Source organism: Lepidochelys olivacea, assembly GCF_965140295.1.
Source record: "Lepidochelys olivacea isolate rLepOli2 genome assembly, chromosome: 9".
NCBI lineage: Eukaryota > Metazoa > Chordata > Testudines > Cheloniidae > Lepidochelys > Lepidochelys olivacea.
The window spans coordinates 55,456,591-55,482,868 of record NC_140419.1 but is presented as its reverse complement, the minus strand read 5'-3'; the positions used below and the strand labels follow the sequence as shown (position 1 = coordinate 55,482,868).

Here is a 26,278-nt window from a genome sequence, read left to right as displayed (position 1 = left end):
ATCTAGTTCTTTTTTGAACCCTGTTGTAGTCTTGGCCAAGAGTGGCCAACCTGAGCCTGAGAAGGAGCTAGAATTTACCAATGTACATGGCCAAAGAGCCACAGCAATACGTCAGCAACCCCCCTTCAGTTCCCCACCCTGCTCCCAGTGTCTACCACCCACTGACCACCCTGCCGATCAGCGCCTCCCCCTCCCTCCTCGCACCTCCCGATCAGCTGTTTCGTGGCGTGCAGGAGGCTCTGGGGGAGGAGTGAGGGCACGACAGGCTCAGGGGTGGGCTCAGGAAGGGTTGGAGTGGGGACAGGGCCTATGGCAGAGCCAGGGGTTGAGCAGTGAGAGCCCGCCCTGTCACATTGGAAAGTTGGCACCTGTAGTTTCAGCCCCAGAGTCAGTGCCTATACAAAGAGCCATATATTAACTTCTGAAGAGCCGCTCCGGAGCCACAGGTTGGCCACCCCTGGTCTTGGCTTTCGCAATATCCTCTGGCAGAGTTCCACAGGTTGACTGCATTGTGTGAAGAAATACTTCCTTTTGTTTGTTTTAAACCTGCTGCCTATTTTTATTTGGTGACCCTTAGCTCTCATGTTATGAGAAGGAGTAAATAACACTTTCTCCACGCCAGTCATGATTTTATAGACCTCAATCATATCCACCCTTAGTCGTCTCTTCCAAATATGGTTGCATATTTGTGCTAGTGTAGCTGCGATAGGCATTTGTGACTGGAATACTGCAAACAGTATTCAAACTGCATTGGCTGGAGAGCCCTACTTGCTTATTATCTACTTTATGCGTGCTAGGGAGGCAGTACACTTCACCCCAGGAAACATGAGCCCTTTGCATCTGTTAATGAGCCCATGTGGTCAAGTGAGGAATGATGATGAATAGTACCAAAGAGTCTGCTTAGTTCTTTTTGGGAAAAAATGCCTTCATGGCACAGGAAGAAGGGAGGACAGAAGTCTTTTTGAAAATAAAGTCAACTTGAACAAAGATGCAGAAAATTCTCATAATACCTCCCTTAGCACTACAAAAGTGATTTCCACCCCTTCTTGTCAACTGTTGAGAATAGCCCACTTCCACCTTACTTGAATTGGCTCATTAGCACTAACCCCCACACACACTTGGTAAGGCAACTCCCATCTTTTCATACGCTGTGTATGTATACCTCCCTATTGTATTTTCCACTCCATGCATCTGATGAAGTGAGGTTTAGCCCACGAAAGCATATGCCCAAATAAATTTGTTAGTCTCTAAGGCGCCACAAGGACTCCTCGTTTTTGCTGATGCAGACTAACATGGCTATCACTCTGAAACCTCCCTTAGAGAAATTCTAAGTATAGGCATCACTTGGCTTCTTGCCTTGATAGACACACTGCTAATTTTCTTTATTTTTTTCTGCACATGCTTCCACTGAGTGTGCATAATTTATCTGTCCTGCATTCTCATTTGTCACACACCTGCCACATTTCTGCCAAAGGAATTTGAAGCTGTTAATGGATATTTTTTGTTTCCCTCTTCTGGGAATCTTCTCTTTTTTTTTTTTTTTTTTTGGGTGGGGGGTGTTCTTTTTGCATTGCAGTTCCACTGCTTTCTTGTTGAGTGACTCATTTTCATTAGCTAAGCATGTCATGTGGCATGTCTGTCATTTTCTTCCAACAATGGAAAAGAACCTTCCCTATAAAAATAAAAGTACTCCGAAAGCTACTGTCTGTTTCTCATTCTATCTAAACTCATCCTGCCTGGCTTTCTGCTACAGATTTAAAGAAACAGTACACATCCTCAGATGTCTTGAAAAAACGCTTCTATGGAAAATTTTGTGTCTGCTTCTGATGTCATGTGACCCCAAGAATAAGGTTATTAGTAGAGAGAGCCTCTTAAATGGTTCCACTTGCTGGATATTCTTGATCTAGCCTTAGAATTAACTAAATTTATGAGATTTCTTTTTAAGATCAAGTTTGCTGTTTTATAGAAAAAATTGAAAGGACTGTGCAGATTGAAGCTTCAACAGTTGAAATCGAGGAAAGGGGTGTTAAGCTCCGTTTGACAGTTGTAGATACACCAGGTTATGGTGATGCCATCAATTGCCGAGACTGGTATGTATATAAAGGGTTTATTGACCTATAGAAAAGAGGATTTACGTCTCCCTTTGGATTCTTTGAAGTTCATTCTCATACTCTTTTCTCAGGACTAAATCGCTGAAGTGCAGGTACATTGTGCGCCTAGCACAATCACAGAAATGTAGGGTTGGAAGAGATCTTTGGAGGTCATCCATGCCCATTCCCCTGTGTTGGGGCAGGACCAAGTATACCTAGACTATCTCTGATAAGTGTGTGTCTAACTTAAAAACCTCCGTTGCTGGGGATTCCACAATCTTCCCTTGGTAACCGATTCCAGTACTTAACTATATTTTGTGTTAAAGTTTTCCTTAAAATGTAAACTAAATCTCCCGAGCTTCAGGTTAAGCCCATTACTACTTGTCCTACCTTCAGTGAACATGGACAGCAATTGATCAGTGTCCTTTATAACTCCCCTTAATATATCTGAAGATTATCAGCCCCCCCTCATTTTTTCTTCCCCCCCCCCCCCCCCCCGAGGCTAAACATGCCAGGTTTTTAACTTTTCCTCCTAGGTTTTCTAAACCTTTTGTCGTTTTTGTTGCTCTTCTCTACTCTCTCCAATTTGTCCATATCTACCTTAAAGTGTTGTGCCCAGAACAGAACACAGTACTCCAACTGAGACTTCACTAGTGTGAGTAGAACAGGACAATTACCTCCTGTTTCTGACATACTGCACTCCTGTTAACAACCCCCACCCGGAATAGTAGGTTTGTTTTTTTTTTTTTTTTTGCAACTGTGTCACCTTGTCGGCTTATATTCAATTTGTGATCCACTCTCACCCCCAAGTTATTTTGTACAGAACTATTGTCTAGCCAGTTGTTTTTTATTTGATTTTTCCTTTTAGTGTAGTAGTTTGCACTTGTCTTTATTGACTTTCAACTTGTTGATTTCAGACCAGCTCTCCAGTTTGTCAAGGTTGTTCAGAATTCTAATCCTGTCCTCCAAAGGATTTGTACCCCTCCCAGCTTGGTGTCCTCCACAAATTTTATAAGCATGCTCTCCATTCCATTATCCAAGTCATTAATGAAAATATTGAATAGTACCGCAGCCCAGAACTTTTCACTGGGGGTAACCCATGCAGTGTACCCACTAGATACATCCTCCCAGTCTGGCAATGAGTCATTGATACTGAGTGTAGTTTTTTTTCAACCAGTTATGCACCCCTTCCCTATAGTAGTTCCATCTAAACCACGTGGCAGTTAACGTACCAGTAATGGCACATTTAGGTACTATATTAAAACATAAAAGGCAGTTTGTTGTAACATAAATACTTTTATAATTCAGTTATTGTATCTTTCTACTAATTTATGTATTTGAAGTGTTGAATCTGAAACATGACTTAGCGGAAAGACAGGCTTGCTTTATTGCTTTGAAGGGATCTCATTTGGGTGTGTTTTTAAAAATCCTTATTTTTACAAATCGATCGTGTATGTTCCAGACCAATAGGATAAAGAGTATTTTAGCACTCTGATAAAATTACTCTTCTGTAGTGCCCAGTGTTTTGCACAGTCCTTGATAATCATGAACTCTTGCCAGATATGATACCTTAGCATTTGCTTGAGTCATGATAACAAGGAGTCCGGTGGCACCTTAAAGACAAACAGATTTATTTGGGCATAAGCGTTTGTGGGTAAAAAACCACTTCAGGTATATGGAGAAGTGTTTTTTTACCCTTGAAAGCTTATGCCCAAATAAATCTGTTAGTCTTTAGTTGCCACTAGACTCCTTGTTGTTTTCTGTGGATACAGACTAACACGGCTACCCCCTGATACTTGACTCATGATGTTATACTTGCCTTTAAAGTTCTGGGCATGCGGTATATTGGAGTGAATTAAATCAGCACTACTTTTTGTTGTGTGGGGGGTTATAACTCTTTATAAAATTTATATGCATGATGAGATTTTAGCAAGAATATTGAAGTTTTTATAAAACTACAATACTGGAAGAAAATCTTGCCTTGCTTCTTTAGGAAAAATCTGCATTTTACAGAGTAACTTATATAACTTAATTACAAAATAAAAGCTGGTGAGTAACTAGGGTGACTGCTGGTGACTTTCAAGGACCTGTTAAAGGAATTAACTTATTCAGATTTATTAAACTATTGTAAGAGTGCCCATCCATGATCTCTGCATGCCCATGACAGTCTTAAAGATGCACTAATAAATAGACCTGTCACTTACTTTAGATCAAATAACCCAGCAACAAAATATAGGAAATTAATTGACGTTCCCCACACAATCCTTCATAAATAGGGTGAAATTCCTTTTATTCTCTGTTCTGAGCTTTGTCATCTAATTCCAATTTTGTTTTCATGCTTTTTAAGGTGAACAGGGAATTTGCAAGGCTTTAAGTGAGCTATAGTGCAGCCCATTATGTACTCTTTCTAATTGAAAATGACTAAGATGGGAAGTGGGACTTGGATCATAGATGGCAGCAAGCAGTTCAGCAGAATTTAATTAGAAAATGGTTCATACCATCTTTTTTTTTGGTACAAAATGTTCAAATTCCTCTCTCTTACAGAAAGTGATGAACTACCATGTCTGCAGATGTGCTGGAGATACAAAAGAAAAAGCCCACATCTTGATTTGTCTTAACTCAGGCCTTGTCTACACTAAAGGGAAAAGTCAATCTAAGCTATGCAATTTGAGTTACATAAATAACATAACTCAAATCAACATAGCTTAGATCTTACTGTGGGTTCCACGCTATGCAACATCGATGGGAGACGCTGTGCTGTCTACTCCCCCTACTCTGCTCTATCCGTATAGAAGTTGACCGGAGAGTGATCTGCGGTCAATTTAGTGGGTCTTCACTAGAACCGCTAAATCGACCACCAATGCATTGACCACCACTCATGGATCCCCCAGTAAGTGTAGACAGGCCCTCGGTCAAGCCTCTTGCCTCCCAAGTTTCATATGCTAAGTGTAATCGCCTCACATTCAGACTTTCAAAAATAAACAAAAAGTCCTCTCTAAAAGGTACTGGAGAGAAATGATAAGCAATTCCCTGGCAAACATTTTTAAGATACAGTTAAAGGTAAAGATAAACAAGAAATAAAAATATTTATTTTTGAGTTTTAAATTAAATTGTCAGATTTCTACATACAACTTTAACTGATCTATTGCTGGTCAAATATCTTATGGGTGAAATCAAGAAGATTCAAATATGGTTTACTGCAGCCAATACATACTCTGGAGTGTGCCTCAGGTAGATTAGGGTTCTTTGACTTACAGTGGAAAGATGACCATAAGACACTGTATGTAGAGGTAAGACTTGCAGAAGTGTTGTTTCTTGCTGCTGTTAAGTGAATGAAGTGGACAAAGGCTGATGTAGCTAGTCCACCCCTCAGATATGGAATTAGAAGGAAGTTTGGTTGGGTCTATAGGTTCTCTTGCAAGAGCAGAGACCGTTTGGACAGGCAATATAATGTATATGCAAGGGGGCAGACAATAATAGCAGCTCCAGTACTGCTTTCCTACCTCTGAGCATATATCATATCCATGTTAAAAGCAGGCATAAATGCTAGTGCAGATCTGTTGTGGAACAGATGTAGTCTTAAATCTTGTATAAGTGACTTAAAGCTGAGCTCTATTTCTTACGAAAATTTAAGTAAATGTCAGTCCATAAATATAACTGGAATTTCTCAAAGCCCCTTCATGGGCACTAGTAATTACTCTCCATAAGTACTTATGTTTATAGTTATGTATGCCAACATTTTAGACTGTATAGCCACCACATGGTTTTACAGAACTGATATTTATGATCAAATAAACTGATTGCTTATGACATAGATGTGATAAGCAATTGGATGCATTTTCTCAGATCTGTTGCATCGCAGTTCAACAGGCCTGCTACTACACCACCAAAGCTGACTTATTTTTTTTTCCCCAAACTGAGTTGGAACGTTTAAGTCAAGAGTATCTTGAACATCTGTTTAATATTAACCCAAGAGGAAATCTCAGGAGAAAGTCACTAGAGGAATAAATATAGTACTGATTTTTTCACTACCCTTGTGCATTTTCTATATATATAATCATTAAAGCAGGAGTTTGACTTGCCTAATGTCCAAGAGTGTATACTATTGTGGTCTCCAATCTTGTTAGCTTATCTTATTTTCACGGCCCCAGTACTTGCTTGATATTGGGGGGTAGATATTAGGTTGGCTGGTTAAGAGATAATTTGGTGGTTTATTTTTTCTTTGAAAAAATACTATAAAACCCCCCTTCAGAATATGGAGTGTGAGCATCTAAATGGTCAGCATAGCTGTATTAATCCACATGTTTCTTACAGTTTTAAGACCATAATTTCTTATACTGATGAGCAGTTTGAGCGGTATCTGCATGATGAGAGTGGCTTGAACAGGCGGCATATTGTAGATAACCGGGTACACTGTTGCTTCTACTTTGTTTCACCATTTGGTCATGGGTAAGTATCAATGCACTTTATTTTATATTTTATTTTATTTTACTTTTTTTTTTTTTTGGACAATTTTTACTCTAAGAGTTTTTGCTCACTAAGTTTTGAAAAACAAGACAGATCATATAGAAACCGTTACATATCACTATTAGAGGTGGTGAATTTACCCTTTTGGGGAGAAGTAGGGGACGTTTAGGATGACAATCTAGAATTGTTGAAAATGGAAACTTTTTAATAATTGTTAGAAAAAACCTCATCTTTATAAGATTGTGCGTGTGTTCATTTTAGTGTAAAAATAAGTTAGGCATTTAAATACCTGACACTCTTTTAAATTTCAACGTTATTTTTAGTCTTAAACCCTTGGATGTTGAGTTTATGAAGGCCATACACAACAAAGTGAATATTGTACCTGTAATTGCAAAAGCTGATACACTTACTCTGAAGGAACGGGAAAGGCTGAAGAAAAGGGTAAGTTCTAATTTTGTTTGTGTTAATGTTGGCTACTAGTAACCCTAGTGTAGGTGAGCAGGGAGACTTCAGCCAAGAAAAGTGCTGTTCTCCCACATGACACTGTACAGGCATGGTGTACTGTGGTTTAAAATTTGCCAGAAAACACAGACAGTCTTTGGCATCCTGAGGATTCTGATTCTTGATTTGACTGGGGGTATTATTCTTTTTTTAAATTCAGCAATGGTCATCTGTCAGTGGGAGCGGCGATTTGGCTGTATTGCGGTACAAATCGGCTGTAATATCCGGCCAAGCCTAAGAAGGATTGGACCTGTTTCTTTCACTTTGGGTCAGATTGGCTATGCACACTAGTTTTAAATTATAAAATGAATTTTGAAATGTTGGGGCTGACTGATGGAAGCAATGGATTAACATAAGAACATAAACATTAGCACTAGCAAACAAGCTTATTTAAAGTAGGTGACTCCATTATCATTTAAATACTTAACTGTTTAAATGTGTTTTAAGTATAAAAATCATACCCCTAAGATATGTTATTGCTTTCTTTATGTGTTGACACCCCCTACACCCACTGCTTGGTACCAGTTTATTCCACCCCTTCTTAGACACAGTGTCAGATCCTTATAGCCTTGAAGAGCTTTTATGTTTTACTCTTTAATTTTTAAATCAAGCAATAGGTGATTATACCTGTTTGAGTTTTACAATGCAAAGTGTAATTAACTTGTTAAAGAGGCCCTGGTGACCCAACAACCACTCTTAAATTGAAAACTTCCACTCATTCTGTAAATCCTTTCAACTTGTTTCCTGAAGTCTGGTCAGTGAGTTAATTACACTTGGCTTTGAAATACAGGTACTGCTAGAATTTTGCAAAAATCAGCTCTTAATTGAGGGAGGGGAAGAAATCAGCATAGAAGGCCAGTCTTTAAACTCGTGGCCCCATATCTCTGCAAAGCTTTCCCCTAAGTTTCTTATGTTTTACTTTGCTTTGAAAATGTAACTGGGAGCAATAAGCCGTTCCAAGTTGAGTTGTTTTGAAGTAAATCTCTGATTTCCCCCTGCTTCCCCCCCCCCCCCCCCGAAATTCAGAATCATACTGGGTTTTTTCCCCTCTTTACTTTTATTTGACTTTTAAAATATATATATATATATATATATATATATATATATATATATATATATATATAGTCTTTAACAATAAACATGGTAGAACTTAATTCATGGATGCTACAATTTTCCTTGTAAACAGTCTCCATCATGTTTGGACTATTGTTGACTGTGGTGAGAAAGCATTTTCACTCTACACTATTTATAGGTAAATTGAAATGTATGTTGTTTAAATGTGGCTACACATGACTGTTTTGAATTTCATCTGTTTAGTGCCAGATTGAATCCAGGAGTTAGGTCCGTTACCTTACTCCTTCATATACAACGTGTCTTTTTTTCTTCCCTCCCCTCGTGGATGGAGTGGTTCCATCATTCAGCTCTTCAATTTTCAGTGAATCTTCTGAGCTAAAAAGGAGAGAAATCTTTTCTCCACTCCAGCCCAGAAGAGAATAAGTCTGCTCACTGTCTTGGAGGGAGTGTTTGTCTGTTTATATCAGTGGCTTCCAAATTGTGATCCATGAACCACCAGTAGCCCACCCAAAGCTAGTTCTTGCATCATGCTGACTCTCCCTGGTTTCCTGCTGCTACATCATACTGACCACTAAAAATATATTATATGGCAAGACAACATTAAGAAAGTCAGTAATTGCTGTAGTTGCCACAGAGATTCTATCACCAGTGGGAGAGGAGTGTCAATGAGACACTCTCATAGTGACAGGTTTCAGAGTAGCAGCCGTGTTAGTCTGTATTCGCAAAAAGAAAAGGAGTACTTGTGGCACCTTAGAGACTAACCAATTTATCTGAGCATAAGCTTTCGTGAGCTACAGCTCACTTCATCGGATGCATCCAATGAAGTGAGCTGTAGCTCACGAAAGCTTATGCTCAGATAAATTGGTTAGTTTCTAAGGTGCCACAAGTACTCCTTTTCTTTTCTCATAGTGTGGCTCATGTCTTAGTAGAGTGAGGTTGAGAACTCCAAGCATATTTTTACTCTGTAATTCTTGACCCCATCTGCCCAGAAAGTGTAAAAATTGATATAAAAACTAAAATACATTTGCTCACAAATTACTATTCAGTTAGTGACTTCTCCCTATGGAAAATTCTCTCCAGCACAACTCATCATGAAGGTGGCAGTCTCCATACCATAAAACAAATGTGATTTGTTTTTTTATATATATAATATTTATATACATTTTGCTATGCAGTCATGGAAGGTGAAAAGTTTTCTTCTAAAGCAAAAGTTAACACTTAGGATATGCTGGCTACAGCTAGCCTAAGGCTATGTCTACACTACACAGCTCTTAGCAACATAGCAGTATCACCACAGCCGTGCTGTTAAGTCGCGCAGTGTAGCCGCTGTTCATTGGCTGTCCTGCCAACAAAAAACTTCTACCCTTCCCCCCAAACGAGCGGCGTTCGCATTGTTGGCAGGGCTAGGAGAGTGCTCCTGCCGACAACACGCTGTTCACACTGGCACTTGCCACGGCAAAACTTTTGTCCTTTGCAAGGGTGGGTTTAAACACCTGAAAAACAAAAAAAAATTTGCAAAAAGAAAAGGAGTACTTGTGGCACCTTAGAGACTAACCAATTTATTTGAGCATGAGCTTTCGTGAGCTACAGCTCATGCTCAAATAAATTGGTTAGTCTCTAAGGTGCCACAAGTACTCCTTTTCTTTTTGCGAATACAAACTAACACGGCTGTTCTGAAAAAAAAATTTGTCGTTCAATTGCTAGTGTAGACATAGCTTGAGAGAGGGATATTAAATGTGGAAGGGGATATTGCACTTGCATTAGTTTTAAACAAATTTTATAAACAAACTTTAGAGATTACTATTTTTATACTCACTTCATAATCTCAAAATGACATTGTAGCAGTGATAAAACACAATAGTGAGTTAATTGCAAAGGCTTATGCCTCACTATGAACAATTGCTACATTAATCAGTGCTATCATTTTTGGGGTAAATTTATGTGTATCTCTCTACAATGTAAATCTGAATTCTCCAAGAAAGTGACAGGAATTTTCCAAAACGCTAACATGGTGGAGTTGGAAGGAACAGAATTGTCATTTGTCTCAAATTTGAGAGAAAGATTTGTATGTTATGATAGGATTAAGTAATTTTTGTCAGTGTTTAGAACAACTCAGGATAACTAAAAGTCAGTTTACAGTAAGTCTCTCCAATTATGGCCTTTATTTTAAAACACACAAAAATTAGGCAAGTAATTAAGACTTCTAAAAATCTAGACTTTCTTTGGACATGGTTCTTGCGCAATTAGTTTACCTTGAAAGTTAAAGGATTGACTTGTGTATATTACCTTCATTCCTGATGTACTCTTTCAGATTCTGGATGAAATTGAACAACATGGCATCAAGATTTATCACCTGCCCGATGCAGAATCAGATGAGGATGAAGATTTTAAAGAACAGACCAGGCTCCTGAAGGTAGGAATAGTTTTTAGATTAGACATAGTTGTGATGGATACAGCTCTTGAGCTAGAAGTGGTATATCCTGTTTTACCAGACTTTCCAAGGTGAATATATAATTTTAAAACAAGACCTGGATTCTGTTCCAGGCTTTGCCACTGACCTGCTGTCTGACCTCAGGTAAGTCACTTTAACTCTGTGCCCAAGTTTCCACATCTGAAAAATGGGGATAATGATGCTTGCCATTCATTGTAAATTATTTTGAGAATTATAGACGAAAAGTACTACACAAAGCTTATTGCTTTTTTTTCTGCAATTTCTAGTGAAACTGATTACTGGTTCTAGTTTGGTTCTAGTTCATTCTTGGTGACTCTTGATTTTTTTTTTTCAGGTCAGTATCCCATTTTGTGTAGTGGGATCCAATCAGTTGATTGAAGCCAAAGGTAAAAAAGTTAGAGGTCGTCTCTATCCATGGGGTGTAGTTGAAGTGGAGAACCCAGAACACAACGACTTCCTGAAGCTGAGAACCATGCTAATGTAAGACTATTACACTTCTATCAAAACTTAATCTTGTGTTCAAACCTCTTTCTTAGGATACAAGAGGTAGTACTGTCATCCTTTTGTCAAAGTCTCAAGAACCTCAAGATTGAGCAGCACTCCCTACATATTAAAAGTGCAATCAAAATATCTGCACAGAACTAAAACCTACAAAAAGTTAATAGCATTTTCTCGTGCCTTGTTGCTCAGCAGTCCTATTTGGGGGACCTACCACCATCAAAAGCTGAGCCTGGTTTTAAGGTTTGCATTTCAGAGTCTAGGGCCTGCTAGATCTGTTAAAAAGTCAATTTAAGTTTAAACTGGTTCAAAACCCTGTGCGGACACTTATTTTGATAAGTGTTTTTGGTTGAAAGTTAAACCTGTTCCCAGTCACCTTAAGTTGACACTGAAAGAAGTGTCCACACTGGAGTTTATACTGGTTTAAATTCACACCTTGGGTGTGTCATTTTCCTCATGTAGAGAAGACTTAAGAAAGCTAATGGGGTAGCCCATTATGTTGCCATACACTTGACCATGTAAGTGAGTTCTTAGTTTGGCCTGTCTATCCCATCTTAAAAGGAAACTAGAGAGAGAAGGTGGGTGAGGTAATAATTGGTCCAGTAAAAGTTATTACCTCACCTGTCTTGTCTCCGTAATATCCTGGGACCAACACGACTACAACAACACTACATACATACAAAGAAACTTCAAGGCAACAACTGGGCCTTCAGTACATACGTTCTCAAAACCCTACAAAATAGACTTCTTGTTCTATGTAGATATATAGCCCTTTGGTAGGAAAGGTCTCTAAACTTTTTTAATACGCTAATATGTAGTTATTCCTCCCTCAAAAGGATATTCATTATTAAGATATTCATTTTTAAGGTCAGGCTTGACAAAGCCCTGGCTGGGATGATTTAACTGGGGATTGGTCCTGCTTTGAGCAGGGGGTTGGACTAGATGACCTCCTGAGGTCCCTTCCAACCCTGATATTCTATGATTCTAAGAGCCCCTAACTATACAGACTTCAGGCTGTGCAAAGGAAATTCTTAGGTGACAATAAAATTTTCTTTTCTCAGACCTTTCATGTCCAGCAGTCTGACCTAACCATCATGGGTTAAATTAGTCTTTCATCAAAGCTGAGAGACTTTAGCAACTTTCTTACAAACATTTTAAATTTTGAAGGGAATAAACAGTATTACTGAAGTATACATCAGTGTACTGAAGCTTTTTGAAGCAATGTGCTTGGGTTAGAGCTTCTGTGAGGGATAGAACTTAAGGTCAGCCTGTGATCAAACTGCAGCCAGGCAAATGGAGTCACATACTGAACTATTCTGGTAGCAGTGATAGGGAGTTGTAAGCCACCCTGCTCTGAAGATAGAGAACCAAAATCCTGATGGTATCACTAAACCTCATTTCCAGAAGGTGGAATTAAAGATGAAAAAGTATCAATACCTTTGTGTGTAACTAATGAACGTTGTTTTTGTTATTTAAGTGTCAACTGACAGTTTCACAGAAGGGGAGCATACGGCTGTCTTCACTAGAAACGCTGCAGTGCTACAGCCGTGCTGCTGTAGTGCTTCAGAGTAGACACTCACTATATCACCAGGAGGGGTTCGCCCATCAGTGTGGGTAACCCACCTCGCCGAGAGGTGGTAGCTAGGTTGATGAAAGAATTACTCTGTCGACTTAGCACTGTCTACATGGGGGGTTAGGTCAGTATAACTATATCGCTCAAGGCTGTGGATTTTTCACACCCCTGATAGAAGTAGTGATGTTGACCTAACTTTTTAATGTATACTTACCTTCCTTCAGAAGAGGGAGAACATACGTAGTGGATTGCATAAGACAAGAAATGCTCGCCGTTATCTTTCTCACTGGAGGAGCTGAGGTGGGAAAGAGCAGTGGGAATGTGACCTGGTGTGCCTGGGGATAGCCCTCACTGAAAATGCCAAGATCCTGGCAAGCTGCAAAAGAGAGAGCAGATATTCCCAGAACTGTGGTTTACACTGAAGTTAAACTCACCAACCAGTCACAAAGTGTGCTTCTGATTCCCCACCCCCCCACCCCCCGATGCCTTGCTGACTCATAAGGTATATCCCCTGGCGCCTTTCATAGAATATCGGGGTTGGAAGGGACCTCAGGAGGTCATCTAGTCCAACCCCTGCTTAAAGCAGGACCAATCCCTGATTTTTGCCCCAGATCCCTAAATGGCCCCCTCAAGGATTGAGCTCACAACCCTGGGTTTAGCAGGCCAATGCTCAAACCACTGAGCTATTCCTCCCCCCAATGGGTTCATTGTACAGCTGATGACTCTTGATGGGCCAACAAGCAGGCTTAGTGCTGAGGTCATTCTGTCTGGGGGTGTCACTCAGAAACACTGCACAAGTTTTGAAATGCAGATATACCATGCATATCTACAACTCACAATACAAGGGTGATTCAAACATATAAACAAGATTATCATACTGGGCAAATTATAACATTTTTGCAGCTACTTTACACAGCATATCTGGTCAGATTGATAGCAATTTTATAATATTGGTATCAATATCACAAAGTGTTCCACATATTCCATATAGGTCACAGGGGCCTGGGAGACTTGCCCTGTCTAATAGTCAGGGATGATACTGCCCTGTCTAATATTCAAGGCAGTAGTATCCCTTTCACAGGGCCCTGGATGGACCTTGCCACCTGAGCCTTCCCAAGGAAGAGGAAGTAATTCTTTTGGGAGCGGTCTTTCCTCATTCTTCCACACTGAAGGATAGCTGTTGTACCTCCTTACCCCCATGTCTGGGGTGAGAAGGTAACACTTGCTGCTGTTGCTCTTCTCTTTACAAATGGCAAGAAACCTTCATGTTCTCTATACTAGTGCGCTCTCTCACCTTACTTTCAGTACTTGGACTGCTGGTTGTTGTGACCTACTACTGTTCAAGAGAAATAAACATTGTAAAAAATGAATGTTAATGTCATGAGGTGAGGAGGGGACGTGTAGAGGTTCAGTGACATGAGGGTTGTAAAAAAATGCGCTTGTATTTTTGCATGTTGGGTTCAAATGACCAGACTATCCTTATTCATACTATATTTGAGTCACGCATCAAGAAAGTGCCTCAGCAAGTTATGATTCGGCACAGGGCACGGTTTCACTATCAACTTTTTTTTGCTCCTTCCAGTACCCATATGCAGGATCTTCAGGAGGTGACCCAGGACCTTCACTATGAGAACTTCCGCTCTGAGAGACTTAAAAGAGGCGGCAGGTTGTCAGTACATGGTTACAGTCTACCATTGTCTCCTCTGAGTCTACCTTTCTGTCTGTCCTTCCCCCTTGTCATGCTGACCTTTCAGTAGCAGGATCTGATGTACCATAGGATGTTCAGGAGCTGTAATCAAAAACTGGAAGCTGATGGATCAGTCTCTAACACCTTAGATTTAAACATGAATAGAGGAAATGAATTGTTAGTAAATCTGGATAGACAATTGAGTTATACTTTTGCTTCTGGTTTCATTGGGATTTGTCCCTCTTCTTCCCCCACCCCCCCACTCGTTATGTAACACACCCTGTCCATCCCCTACCATTGTCCTGTCACCAGCTATTTGACCTAGCTAGCTGCCTCTTAAATTTTTTCTTCCAGGAAAAGTGATGGCAGAAATAACCCCTTACTCACCAGATCTGCTTCCTGTGTATTCAGAATCCTATTTGCTGATTTCATTGACTAAAATAATTTTGTGCAGGTTTTATGCCTATTAATGTTGCATAGCCAACAAAATTGAGAGATTCTACTCTCTTAAAGTTTGACTGCTGATATAGTATCTAAGAACCAGATAGTATCCTTGTGCATCACTAGAATTGATTAGTACCATCTAACTAAAAACTGGACAGTCTTGTTTGTGCAACTCTTTTGAAGGCATTGGTGTGCAGGTGTCACTAGTTTGGCCTGCAGAACTTTCTATGGTGATGGTCTGTCAAGGCAGGTTTTCCCCACTCTGGCACTTCGAGTGCAGAAATTTTAAAAATTAATACTTGCCACTCCAGGCTTGTATTAAACTCCCAAGGTTACAGCTTTTCTCTGACTTTGGCTTGGTAAACACTGCCACTAACCAAATGCAAAACCCCTTTTGGAACCCCAAGAAGACGTACCTGGGAATTCCTTCCTGTGGGGTACCCTCAAGCCCTTTCACCCTTCTCCATCCCCTCCCCCCAGCCTTCTGGGGAAGAGCTGAGAAAGAAAACAAAAGAAATTAGCTGTTGCCACCAGCTAATTAAACAACATATGCACCAACCTCTTAAGACACCAAAAATCCAATCCTGTTTTTTAAAAAAGGTAAATTTTATTAAAACCAAAAAGAAAGAAAATACATTTGGAACCTAGGCTTTTGCTAGATTTTAAAGAGCAATTCCAAAAATTAAGCACCCATAATAGCTTTCTTGGGGGTTCAGCTTAAAGGTTACAAGCAAACAAAAGCATCTGGGGTTAGTACAGAGGATTCAATTAGCCATAAGAAATAAACAGAAATAAAGCAAATTGCGTCTTTCTAAACATTTCTGATCTACTTGCACATTTGGGAGTTCCAAATAAGTACTAGGTATGATCTGATGATTTATGATCATACCTGGCCTAAAGCTTCTCATAGCATAACTGCTCCCTGTTCCCCTCTTTCCCGGAGAAAAAAATAACAGACAGAAAGGGGAAGTTTTTTCCCATTTTAAAAAGTTCTAGCCTTCCCATTGGCTCTTTTGGTCAGGTGCCCACTCCTTTTCCTTTACCTGTGGGACTTTAACAACCCTTTACAGGTAAAGCAAGCAGAGACCAGCCACCAAGAGGGACTTTATAGCTAGCTGGCTGGCTGGGTGCCCATAAAAGGGAGCTTACACCCCCCTCCCCTTCATTTATCACATGGTCTTTGAGAAGGAAAGAACTGAATTTGTCTCTGAGGCAAGGCTAGCATTCACTGGGATGGGGAAAGAGATTCTTGTAAACTGAAAATAGTTGATCCCGGAGTCATTGTAAAGATACCTATGGAATGCCATGGTCTGTCTTTGTACAAAATCCCTTTTCAGAGTAGCACTTTACTACTCTGAAGGATCAGAAACAGCTGTAGCTGATCTAAAGCTTTAGGTTCTATCCGTTGTTCTCTGTTCAGAATGCATGTTACACTGGGTATATGCAAACCACACTTCCCACTACTAAAAATTGAATTCTAACTAGTTTACTGTCCTCAGGACTCAGTTGGGTGCAGGTAGAGCCAGTGGATGTGAAATGAAGCTGTGGCAGCAGCCACTAATAAACTCTTAGGCTTCCTCACAAGCACCCATTGCCCACTGGCAGGTAGGCTCTACAGCTCCCTCAACCTTGCTGGATTAAGCCTTTAATAAGGAGTGATTACCTTTAGTATGCTGGTTTGCTAATCAAGAACTTGTAACGCCTTACCTGTGAGGAATTCCCAATAGTTTTTAGCACCACAGCTTTCTTTTCCTCCAACAGCTGTTTGGCCCTCCATTCTGAAAGGGTTTCCATGGTAGTTTCCTGAGAGGGAGGAATGGGAAAATGAGAAGGAGTTCTGTTCTCTCCCTCTTTCCCTTATGTTCTTTTAAATTCTCCCTACCATTCTCAAAGAAAGGGGATAGGGTGGTGGTAATACTGTGAGATGGAGGCAAAAGAGATTATATTCTTGAAAGTGCCTCCAGGGTTAGAAATCAGTCTTGGCAGTCTACTTTGAAAAGGAATTTAATGTTCTCACCAGATTCTACTGTGTGGGCAGGTGTTTTCTTTTCTTTAAAAACACCAGGTAAACCTGAGGTTCCACTACAAGCACTTCATCTTACCTCCTGCAAACTGCATGGTTTTCCTATATTGCGGAGTAGTTGCCAGATGATGCCTACTTTAAATATGCTAGTTCCCTTTTCTCTGGCAGGTTAGAGGGTTAGAGAAACAGAGCTAGATCCTTCACAGCAGGAGTGAAGGGGACAGGGACTGCTCTCATTTTGATTAAAAATTCATGTTTGTTTTGAGTTGGGGGAGATCTGAGTTTCAGGTAGAAATTAATCAGGTATGTCTTGGCTTAAAAAAGTTGAAAACTGCTTTTGTACATTTCAGCCACTAGAGGGTTACATGATCACACACTAACAGGGCTGACAATCTTTCACAACCAGCAGTGGATTTTCCCTGCTGTTAAGACTGGAGAGAGAACCTAATGGGTCAGAATAGAAATGGGTTCCAACCCCTCTATGATAGTAGTTCAGTTCTTTCTCCAGGCAAACCAGCAAGCTATTAATCTGTTTTCAGCCACCTTGTTTTTTGAAATTGGAACCCCTCTCTAGTCTTTAAAGGGATTTTGGTTGAACTGGATTCCTGTTATCTAGCAAGTGTTTCAAGAGCTTGATGTCTATATATAGCTTTAATATAGAACTGGTCTAACTGGGATTGTGTGTTGCTCAGAATCTCATGGAGATTAAAAGTAGAGTTAAAACTGCTGAGCTTTCTGCCTCATAATCTTGAAAACAGGAAATAGGTAGTGTACACCAAGATACTCTGACAGATTGATGAGGATAGTCAATATGTTTTGTTGTTTAGATTACACTAAAGATGTTTTTTGTCTCCTATCTAGTTATAAGTTTAGGGGTTGTATCTTACTTTGAGTATTATGAAGTGTTGGGTGTCAAATTACTACCTTTTTAGTAAACATCAGTTTGTTGTCAGGTGCATAAAGTAAACACTTAATGTATGGCATACTTGTGGCACCTTAGAGACCAACACATTTATTTGAGCATAAGCTTTCGTGAGCTACAGCTCACTTCATCGGATGCATTCCGAATGAAGTGAGCTGTAGCTCACGAAAGCTTATGCTCAAATAAATGTGTTGGTCTCTAAGGTGCCACAAGTCCTCCTTTTCTTTTTGCGAATACAGACTAACATGGCTGCTACTCTGAAACTTAATGTATGGTTAGATATGCATACTTCGCTCTGGACTCATGCCCGCAACACTACGCAACAGCTAGAGAAGTGTATCAGCTGCCGCTGGATGAGGTGTGAGGAATACCAGGAGCTGGGAGTCCTTGTGCCACACTAGCATCGCTCCAGGGTCCTCTCCAGCATGGTTCTAGCTCTCGAAGGATGCCATCTGCTGGCAATACATGGAAAACCTGAATGGAAGGCGGACCAGGGCAAGGCATTCGAGGTGACATGCAAGTGGGAAGCCAGCAACCACTTCCTCCCCGGGGGCAGCTTCATCCAATTTGCCGACTGGAGGTTCATCCACGGGGCCTGGCTCAACTGCATCCCATTGAATGGAGCCATCCTTCATGGGAATCGGGACGAGCAATGCAGGAAGTGCAGCTATGCCAATGAGACGCTACCCCATGTCCTGTGTAGCTGAAAGCCCCATTCCAGAGCCTGGCAGCTGCGACACACCACCATACAAGATCGCCTGGTCAGAGCCATCCCACCACCCGTAGAGAAGGTTGCCGTGAACTCCACTATCCCCGGAACCGACAGCCAACTGCGACCTGACGTAGTCATCACCAGTGAGGACTGGAAGAAGATCATCATGGTGGACATCTCAGTGCCCTTGGAGAGCAGGACCCCAGCCTTCCGCAACACCAGAACTCAAAAGATGGAGAAATTAGCCCCTCTGGGCGACGCCTTGAGAGCTAAGGATTACCAGATTCAGACAGACATGCTGATCGTCAGAGCCCTGGGCATATGGGACCCCAGTAATGAGCAAGTGAGAGAATGTGGAATTGGTCAGTGCTACACTCTGCTGATGTGGCAACTCATGGTGTCAGATGCCATCAGGTGGTTGAGGGACATCTGCATAGAACACATCACCAGACATCGGCAATACCAGAAGGGATGAGCTGGAGTGCCAATGAGAAGTACAGTGGGGAAAGTAACTGAAATACTTTTCTCATGGGTTGTATTTTCCAAATGGACAATCTACCCTAAATGCTCAATTTCTGAGGTTCAGTCTACACTCATTCCTATATTTGCTTTCTGCAACCAACTCTCAAACACTTTTCATGAGTGATGTACCAGAGTATTCGGATTCTAAATCTAAACTGTATTGTTAAATTTATTCACCTTAATTTGGGTTATTGCAGATTATGCACTATATGTATCTTATGACTTTTTTAAAACAAACTATGTATTGTGGATAATCTAAGCATTATACCGAGATGTACAGACATTCTTTTCTTAACCTGTGTGCTATATAATTTTGTTAACATTCGCTTTAATAAACATTTTTAAATTTGTATGGGTCTTTCACGCTGCAGAGGGGAGTGGAGGAAAAAAACGGCAGGGAAACTTAGGCATGTGTAGTACTTGAAACTACTTCTAACACCTTGACATTGGCTAAATTTCAAGTTGAAGTGGCCCTTGTAACTTGCATTGGATTACTTACACAGTAGTTAAAATTTAAACCTTCTTTGCAAGTGCTATTGGCTCCTGAAGCCAGGCTGATTGTTGACAGCATCATCACTCTTCTGTAGCCTACATAGGTGATAAGCGTACTTTTTAGTTTCAGAGTAACAGCCGTATTAGTCTGTATTCGCAAAAAGTACAGGAGTACTTGTGGCACCTTAGAGACTAACCAATTTATTTGAGCATAAGCTTTTGTGAGCTGCAGCTCACTTCATCGGATGCATACCGTGGAAACTGCAGCAGACTTTATATATACACAGAGAATATGAAACAATACCTCCTCCCACCCCACTGTCCTGCTGGTAATAGCTTATCTAAAGTGATCATCAGGTGGGCCATTTCCAGCACAAATCCAGGTTTTCTCACCCTCCACCCCCCCACACAAATTCACTCTCCTGCTGGTGATAGCCCATCCAAAGTGACAACTCTTTACACAATGTGCATGGCAATCAAGTTGGGCTATTTCCTGCACAAATCCAGGTTCTCTCACATCCCCCCCACCCCCATACACACACAAACTCACTCTCCTGCTGGTAATAGCTCATCCAAACTGACCACTCTCCAAGTTTAAATCCAAGTGAAACCAGAACATCTGGGGGGGGGGGGGTAGGAAAAAACAAGAGGACACAGGCTACCTTGCATAATGACTTAGCCACTCCCAGTCTCTATTTAAGCCTAAATTAATAGTATCCAATTTGCAAATGAATTCCAATTCAGCAGTTTCTCGCTGGAGTCTGGATTTGAAGTTTTTTTGTTTTAAGATAGCAACCTTCATGTCTGTGATTGCGTGACCAGAGAAATTGAAGTGTTCTCCGACTGGTTTATGAATGTTATAATTCTTGACATCTGATTTGTGACCATTTATTCTTTTACGTAGAGACTGTCCAGTTTGACCAATGTACATGGCAGAGGGGCATTGCTGGCACATGATGGCATATATCACATTGGTGGATGTGCAGGTGAACGAGCCTCTGATAGTGTGGCTGATGTTATTAGGCCCTGTGATGGTGTCCCCTGAATAGATATGTGGACACAGTTGGCAAGGGGCTTTGTTGCAAGGATAAGTTCCTGGGTTAGTGGTTCTGTTGTGTGGTATGTGGTTGTTGGTGAGTATTTGCTTCAGGTTGCAGGGCTGTCTGTAGGCAAGGACTGGCCTGTCTCCCAAGATTTGTGAGAGTGCTGGGTTATCCTTTAGGATAGGTTGTAGATCCTTAATAATGCGTTGGAGGGGTTTTAGTTGGGGGCTGAAGGTGACGGCTAGTGGCGTTCTGTTATTTTCTTTGTTAGGCCTGTCCTGTAGTAGGTAACTTCTGGGAACTCTTCTGGCTCTATCAATCTGTTTCTTTACTTCTGCAGGTGGGTATTGTAGTTGTAAGAAAGCTTGACAGAGATCTTGTAGGTGTTTGTCTCTGTCTGAGGGGTTGGAGCAAATGCAGTTGTATCGCAGAGCTTGGCTGTAGACGATGGATCGTGTGGTGTGGTCAGGGTGAAAGCTGGAGGCATGCAGGTAGGAATAGCGGTCAGTAGGTTTCCGGTATAGGGTGGTGTTTATGTGACCATTGTTTATTAGCACTGTAGTGTCCAGGAAGTGGATCTCTTGTGTGGACTAGACCAGGCTGAGGTTGGTGGTGGGATGGAAATTGTTGAAATCATGGTGGAATTCCTCAAGGGCTTCTTTTCCATGGGTCCAGATGATGAAGATGTCATCAATATAGCGCAAGTAGAGTAGGGGCTTTAGGGGACGAGAGCTGAGGAAGCGTTGTTCTAAATCAGCCATAAAAATGTTGGCATACTGTGGGGCCATGCGGGTACCCATAGCAGTGCCGCTGATCTGAAGGTATAAATTGTCCCCGAATGTGAAATAGTTGTGGGTAAGGACAAAGTCACAAAGTTCAGCCACCAGGTTAGCCGTGACATTATTGGGGATAGTGTTCTTGACGGCTTGTAGTCCATCTTTGTGTGGAATGTTGGTGTAGAGGGCTTCTACATCCACGAACATGATACAGTTCTGTGGTGACCTAGAATCCTATTTTCGACGTCTCCGACTCAAGGAATATTTCCAAAATACCTCTGAACAGCATACAAATCCACAGAGGTCTCTCTACCAACACTACAGAAAGAGGGATTCTAGGTGGACTCCTCCTGAAGGTCGAAACAGCAGACTGGACTTCTACATAGAGTGCTTCCGCCGACGTGCACGGGCTGAAATTGTGGAAAAGCAGCATCACTTGCCCCATAACCTCAGCCATGCGGAACGCAATGCCATTCACAGCCTCAGAAACAACTCTGACATCATAATCAAAAAGGCTGACAAAGGAGGTGCTGTTGTCATCATGAATAGGTCGGAATATGAACAAGAGGCTGCTCGGCAGCTCTCCAACACGAGTTTCTACAAGCCATTACCCTATCATCCCACTTAGAGTTACCAAAAGCAACTACAGCATTTGCTCAAGAAGCTTCCTGAAAAAGCACAAGATCAAATCCGCACAGACACACCCCTGGAACCCCGACCTGGGATATTCTATCTACTACCCAAGATCCATAAACCTGGAAATCCTGGGTGCCCCATCATCTCAGGCATTGGCACCCTGACAGCAGGATTGTCTGGCTATGTAGACTCCCTCCTCAGGCCCTACGCTACCAGCACTCCCAGCTACCTTCGAGACACCACTGACTTCCTGAGGAAACTTCAATCCATCGGTGATCTTCCTGATAACACCATCCTGGCCACTATGGATGTAGAAGCCCTCTACACCAACATTCCACACAAAGATGGACTACAAGCCGTCAAGAACACTATCCCCAATAATGTCACGGCTAACCTGGTGGCTGAACTTTGTGACTTTGTCCTTACCCACAACTATTTCACATTTGGGGACAATGTATACCTTCAGATCAGCGGCACTGCTATGGGTACCCGCATGGCCCCACAGTATGCCAACATTTTTATGGCTGATTTAGAACAACGCTTCCTCAGCTCTCGTCCCCTAAAGCCCCTACTCTACTTGTGCTATATTGATGACATCTTCATCATCTGGACCCATGGAAAAGAAGCCCTTGAGGAATTCCACCATGATTTCAACAATTTCCATCCCACCACCAACCTCAGCCTGGTCTAGTCCACACAAGAGATCCACTTCCTGGACACTACAGTGCTAATAAACAATGGTCACATAAACACCACCCTATACCGGAAACCTACTGACCGCTATTCCTACCTGCATGCCTCCAGCTTTCACCCTGACCACACGATCCATCGTCTACAGCCAAGCTCTGCGATACAACCGCATTTGCTCCAACCCCTCAGACAGAGACAAACACCTACAAGATCTCTGTCAAGCTTTCTTACAACTACAATACCCACCTGCAGAAGTAAAGAAACAGATTGATAGAGCCAGAAGAGTTCCCAGAAGTTACCTACTACAGGACAGGCCTAACAAAGAAAATAACAGAACGCCACTAGCCGTCACCTTCAGCCCCCAACTAAAACCCCTCCAACGCATTATTAAGGATCTACAACCTATCCTAAAGGATGACCCAGCACTCTCACAAATCTTGGGAGACAGGCCAGTCCTTGCCTACAGACAGCCCTGCAACCTGAAGCAAATACTCACCAACAACCACATACCACACAACAGAACCACTAACCCAGGAACTTATCCTTGCAACAAAGCCCCTTGCCAACTGTGTCCACATATCTATTCAGGGGACACCATCACAGGGCCTAATAACATCAGCCACACTGTCAGAGGCTCGTTCACCTGCACATCCACCAATGTGATATATGCCATCATGTGCCAGCAATGCCCCTCTGCCATGTACATTGGTCAAACTGGACAGTCTCTACGTAAAAGAATAAATGGACACAAATCAGATGTCAAGAATTATAAGATTCATAAACCAGTCGGAGAACACTTCAATCTCTCTGGTCACGCAATCACAGACATGAAGGTTGCTATCTTAAAACAAAAAAACTTCAAATCCAGACTCCAGCGAGAAACTGCTGAATTGGAATTCATTTGCAAATTGGATACTATTAATTTAGGCTTAAATAGAGACTGGGAGTGGCTAAGTCATTATGCAAGGTAGCCTGTGTCCTCTTGTTTTTTCCTACCCCCCCCCCCCCAGATGTTCTGGTTTAACTTGGATTTAAACTTGGAGAGTGGTCAGTTTGGATGAGCTATTACCAGCAGGAGAGTGAGTTTGTGTGTGTATGGGGGTGGGGGGGATGTGAGAGAACCTGGATTTGTGCAGGAAATAGCCCAACTTGATTGCCATGCACATTGTGTAAAGAGTTGTCACTTTGGATGGGCTATCACCAGCAGGAGAGTGAATTTGTGTGGGGGGGTGGAGGGTGAGAGAACCTGGATTTGTGCTGGAAATGGCCCACCTGATGATCACTTTAGATAAGCTATTACCAGCAGGACAGTGGGGTGGGAGGAGGTATTGTTTCATATTCTCTGTGTATATATAAAGTCTGCTGCAGTTTCCACGGTATGCATCCGATGAAGTGAGCTGTAGCTCACGAAAGCTTATGCTCAAATAAATTGGTTAGTCTCTAAGGTGCCACAAGTACTCCTGTACTTTTTAGTGGTTGTTAGCATTTGATGCTGTGTTAACAATATATATTGCTCTTTGTACCACTTCCGCTTACCCCTCTACACATGACTGCAAAACTGATCTTAGACTGATTTGCTTGGAGCTTGCTTTTTCCCAGTAAGATCTCCAAACAGATGTATACGCACTTTTAAAAAACCTGTATTCTGTTGTGTCTCTCAAACTGCCCCATAGGTGGAGAAAGGGAAGAATGCTGCTCTGCCCTCATTTTGGGAGGCTTTCAGATATGTGTATCAATGAGCACCATATAAAATATCTAGGGTTTATATCATATTTAAGTCACTTAATCAGGCGTGCACGTGTTTTGTAACAGGTCTTACCAGATACATTGCTAAATGCACCCACTTATTGAGCAAGTTGAATTATGTATGGAATATATAGCAGAGTAAAGGAATTAAGGTGTTGGTCCCACTGAGTCAATGGTAAATGCAAATAAAATTCCCAGGTTATTGGAATGGCAGTGATATGCTACATGAAATTCAGCTCTGAATTAAATGGCAAGGTATTTAGAAGCCATGAGGAATTGTGAAGGATCTTTCTTCTGAAAAAGCTCTAGGTTTGCACTTGGTACTTTGAGAAGACATTTTGCTTGGTCTTAAATCTTGATAGTAATGTATGGCTTTTCATATGGTTGATCAAACCTGTGGCATATGCTAGTTCTATTTCATGTCTCTGATCTTATAGGAAACAGTTCTAGCTGCAGGGGCAGCCAAATTCCTGACACAGATCCTAGTGGGCCTCTAGGAAAACCCAAAACTGATGCCCAGTTATTTTAACATGTCCCTTCTGAACTCATGCTCATAGTTTGTTCATCTTAAACTTCTGCTTTGCTTCAGTCATGTCAATATATGAACCTTAGCACCTCTTCTGAGATGGGTCTACCTGTGCTACTCTGACATGGTTTTAGAAAATAAGGTGGTTGAACTTGTGAAGGACAGAGGAGAACACTGGAGTACTTGTAGCATCTCTAGTAAATTGTATTTAGGTGCTGGTGAACAAATTTTGTTTGATATTAGTATACCTCTGTTGTGGTAATCAAATACCTGCATGGACACAACTTTATCTTTATTGTATCAATTACTGCACTTAAACACTGTTCAAAAATAGTACTGAGTCTTGCATATAGATCAAGGATGACAGCTGTCTTAATTCACAGCAAGTAACCTTCTGCATTCCTCACTTGTGCCTGTGTTAAGCTCCTTTGTTCGTTTTTCTTTTTCTATTTTTGGGAGGTGGATGGGGGGAAAAGCGGTGTACTTGCTCTGAAAAAGGTTCATTCTTATGAAAAATGTTTTTCAGTTGATGTGAGGAAAGTGCCTAAATCCTGTGTGTATTTAAAGAAACTGCATGTGAGAGAGAAGACTGCAAGTCTGGTTCAGAATGAGACTCTCGGTTGCGTAGTCATAAGATTAAGATTTTTGTCAGTTATTTTTAGTAAAAGTCAGGGACTGGTCACAGACAATAAACAAAAATTCACGGAAGACCTTGACTTTTTTGGTTTTTTTTTTTTTTTTTTTTAACTGACAAAATGAGACTAATGTGGGATGAGAGCCCAAGCCCTGCTGTGGAAGGAGGGGAGGGCTTCCCTGGTAGCCTGAAGCTGAAGCAGAAAATGTCATAGGGGTCTCTGGAAGTCATGAAATCCATGACTTCCAAGACCTTAGTGACATAATCTTAGCCTTACCTATGGACAGATATAAAACTGCCACTTTAAGTAAATGAACCAGAAGGCACACACGTTGATGAATGTTTATGCCTCTTTGTTTTAATCTTAGGAAAGTTGAAGATGAGGAAGTGAATAAAGATCAGATTTTGCTGGAAAAAGAAGCTGAAGTAAGACTGCTTTCCTTATAGACAAGCTGTGTATTGCAAAAATGCCCACTTTTCATTCCTTAATTATTTTCTTTGGGGCTAAATATTTCATTGTGGTCTCAGTGCAGAAGTTTTTTTAGGTTTTGTTTTTGTTTAACAGTTAAAACAATTTCAGTAGTGAGTGACAGGAGTATGAAAACTTTCTCTCTTAAGAATGGTCACAACTGCTTGCTTGCTCTGGTAATTCCAAAGCTTATTTTTTTTTTCAAAATTCCAACTTGGAGGGGACTGGATAGCTCAAGGTAATGAAAAGAAAAGGAGTACTTGTGGCACCTTAGAGACTAACCAGTTTATTTGAGCATGAG

General features: G+C 41.2%; 1 protein-coding gene across 9 annotated transcripts in view; it reads left to right on the top strand.

Moving 5' to 3' along the window:
* SEPTIN2 (septin 2) overlaps positions 1-26,278 on the top strand; it is a 55,050-nt gene that overhangs the window by 11,857 nt on the left and 16,915 nt on the right. For 6 of the 9 annotated variants that reach the window (XR_014712888.1, XM_084638372.1, XM_084638374.1 and 3 more), the window contains 7 exons: positions 1,967-2,090; positions 6,405-6,539; positions 6,881-6,998; positions 10,444-10,545; positions 10,919-11,064; positions 14,238-14,324; positions 25,877-25,934. Coding sequence is in view for 8 of the 9 variants with exons in the window: in XM_084638372.1 (XP_084494498.1) it covers positions 1,967-2,090; positions 6,405-6,539; positions 6,881-6,998; positions 10,444-10,545; positions 10,919-11,064; positions 14,238-14,324; positions 25,877-25,934 (770 nt within the window). In the remaining variant the exon portion in view is untranslated. Of the gene's footprint in view, positions 1-1,966; positions 2,091-6,404; positions 6,540-6,880; positions 6,999-10,443; positions 10,546-10,918; positions 11,065-14,237; positions 14,325-17,970; positions 19,235-25,876; positions 25,935-26,278 lie in introns of those variants that run through there. The other 3 variants (XM_084638371.1, XM_084638375.1, XM_084638373.1) reach the window with 3 other exon arrangements.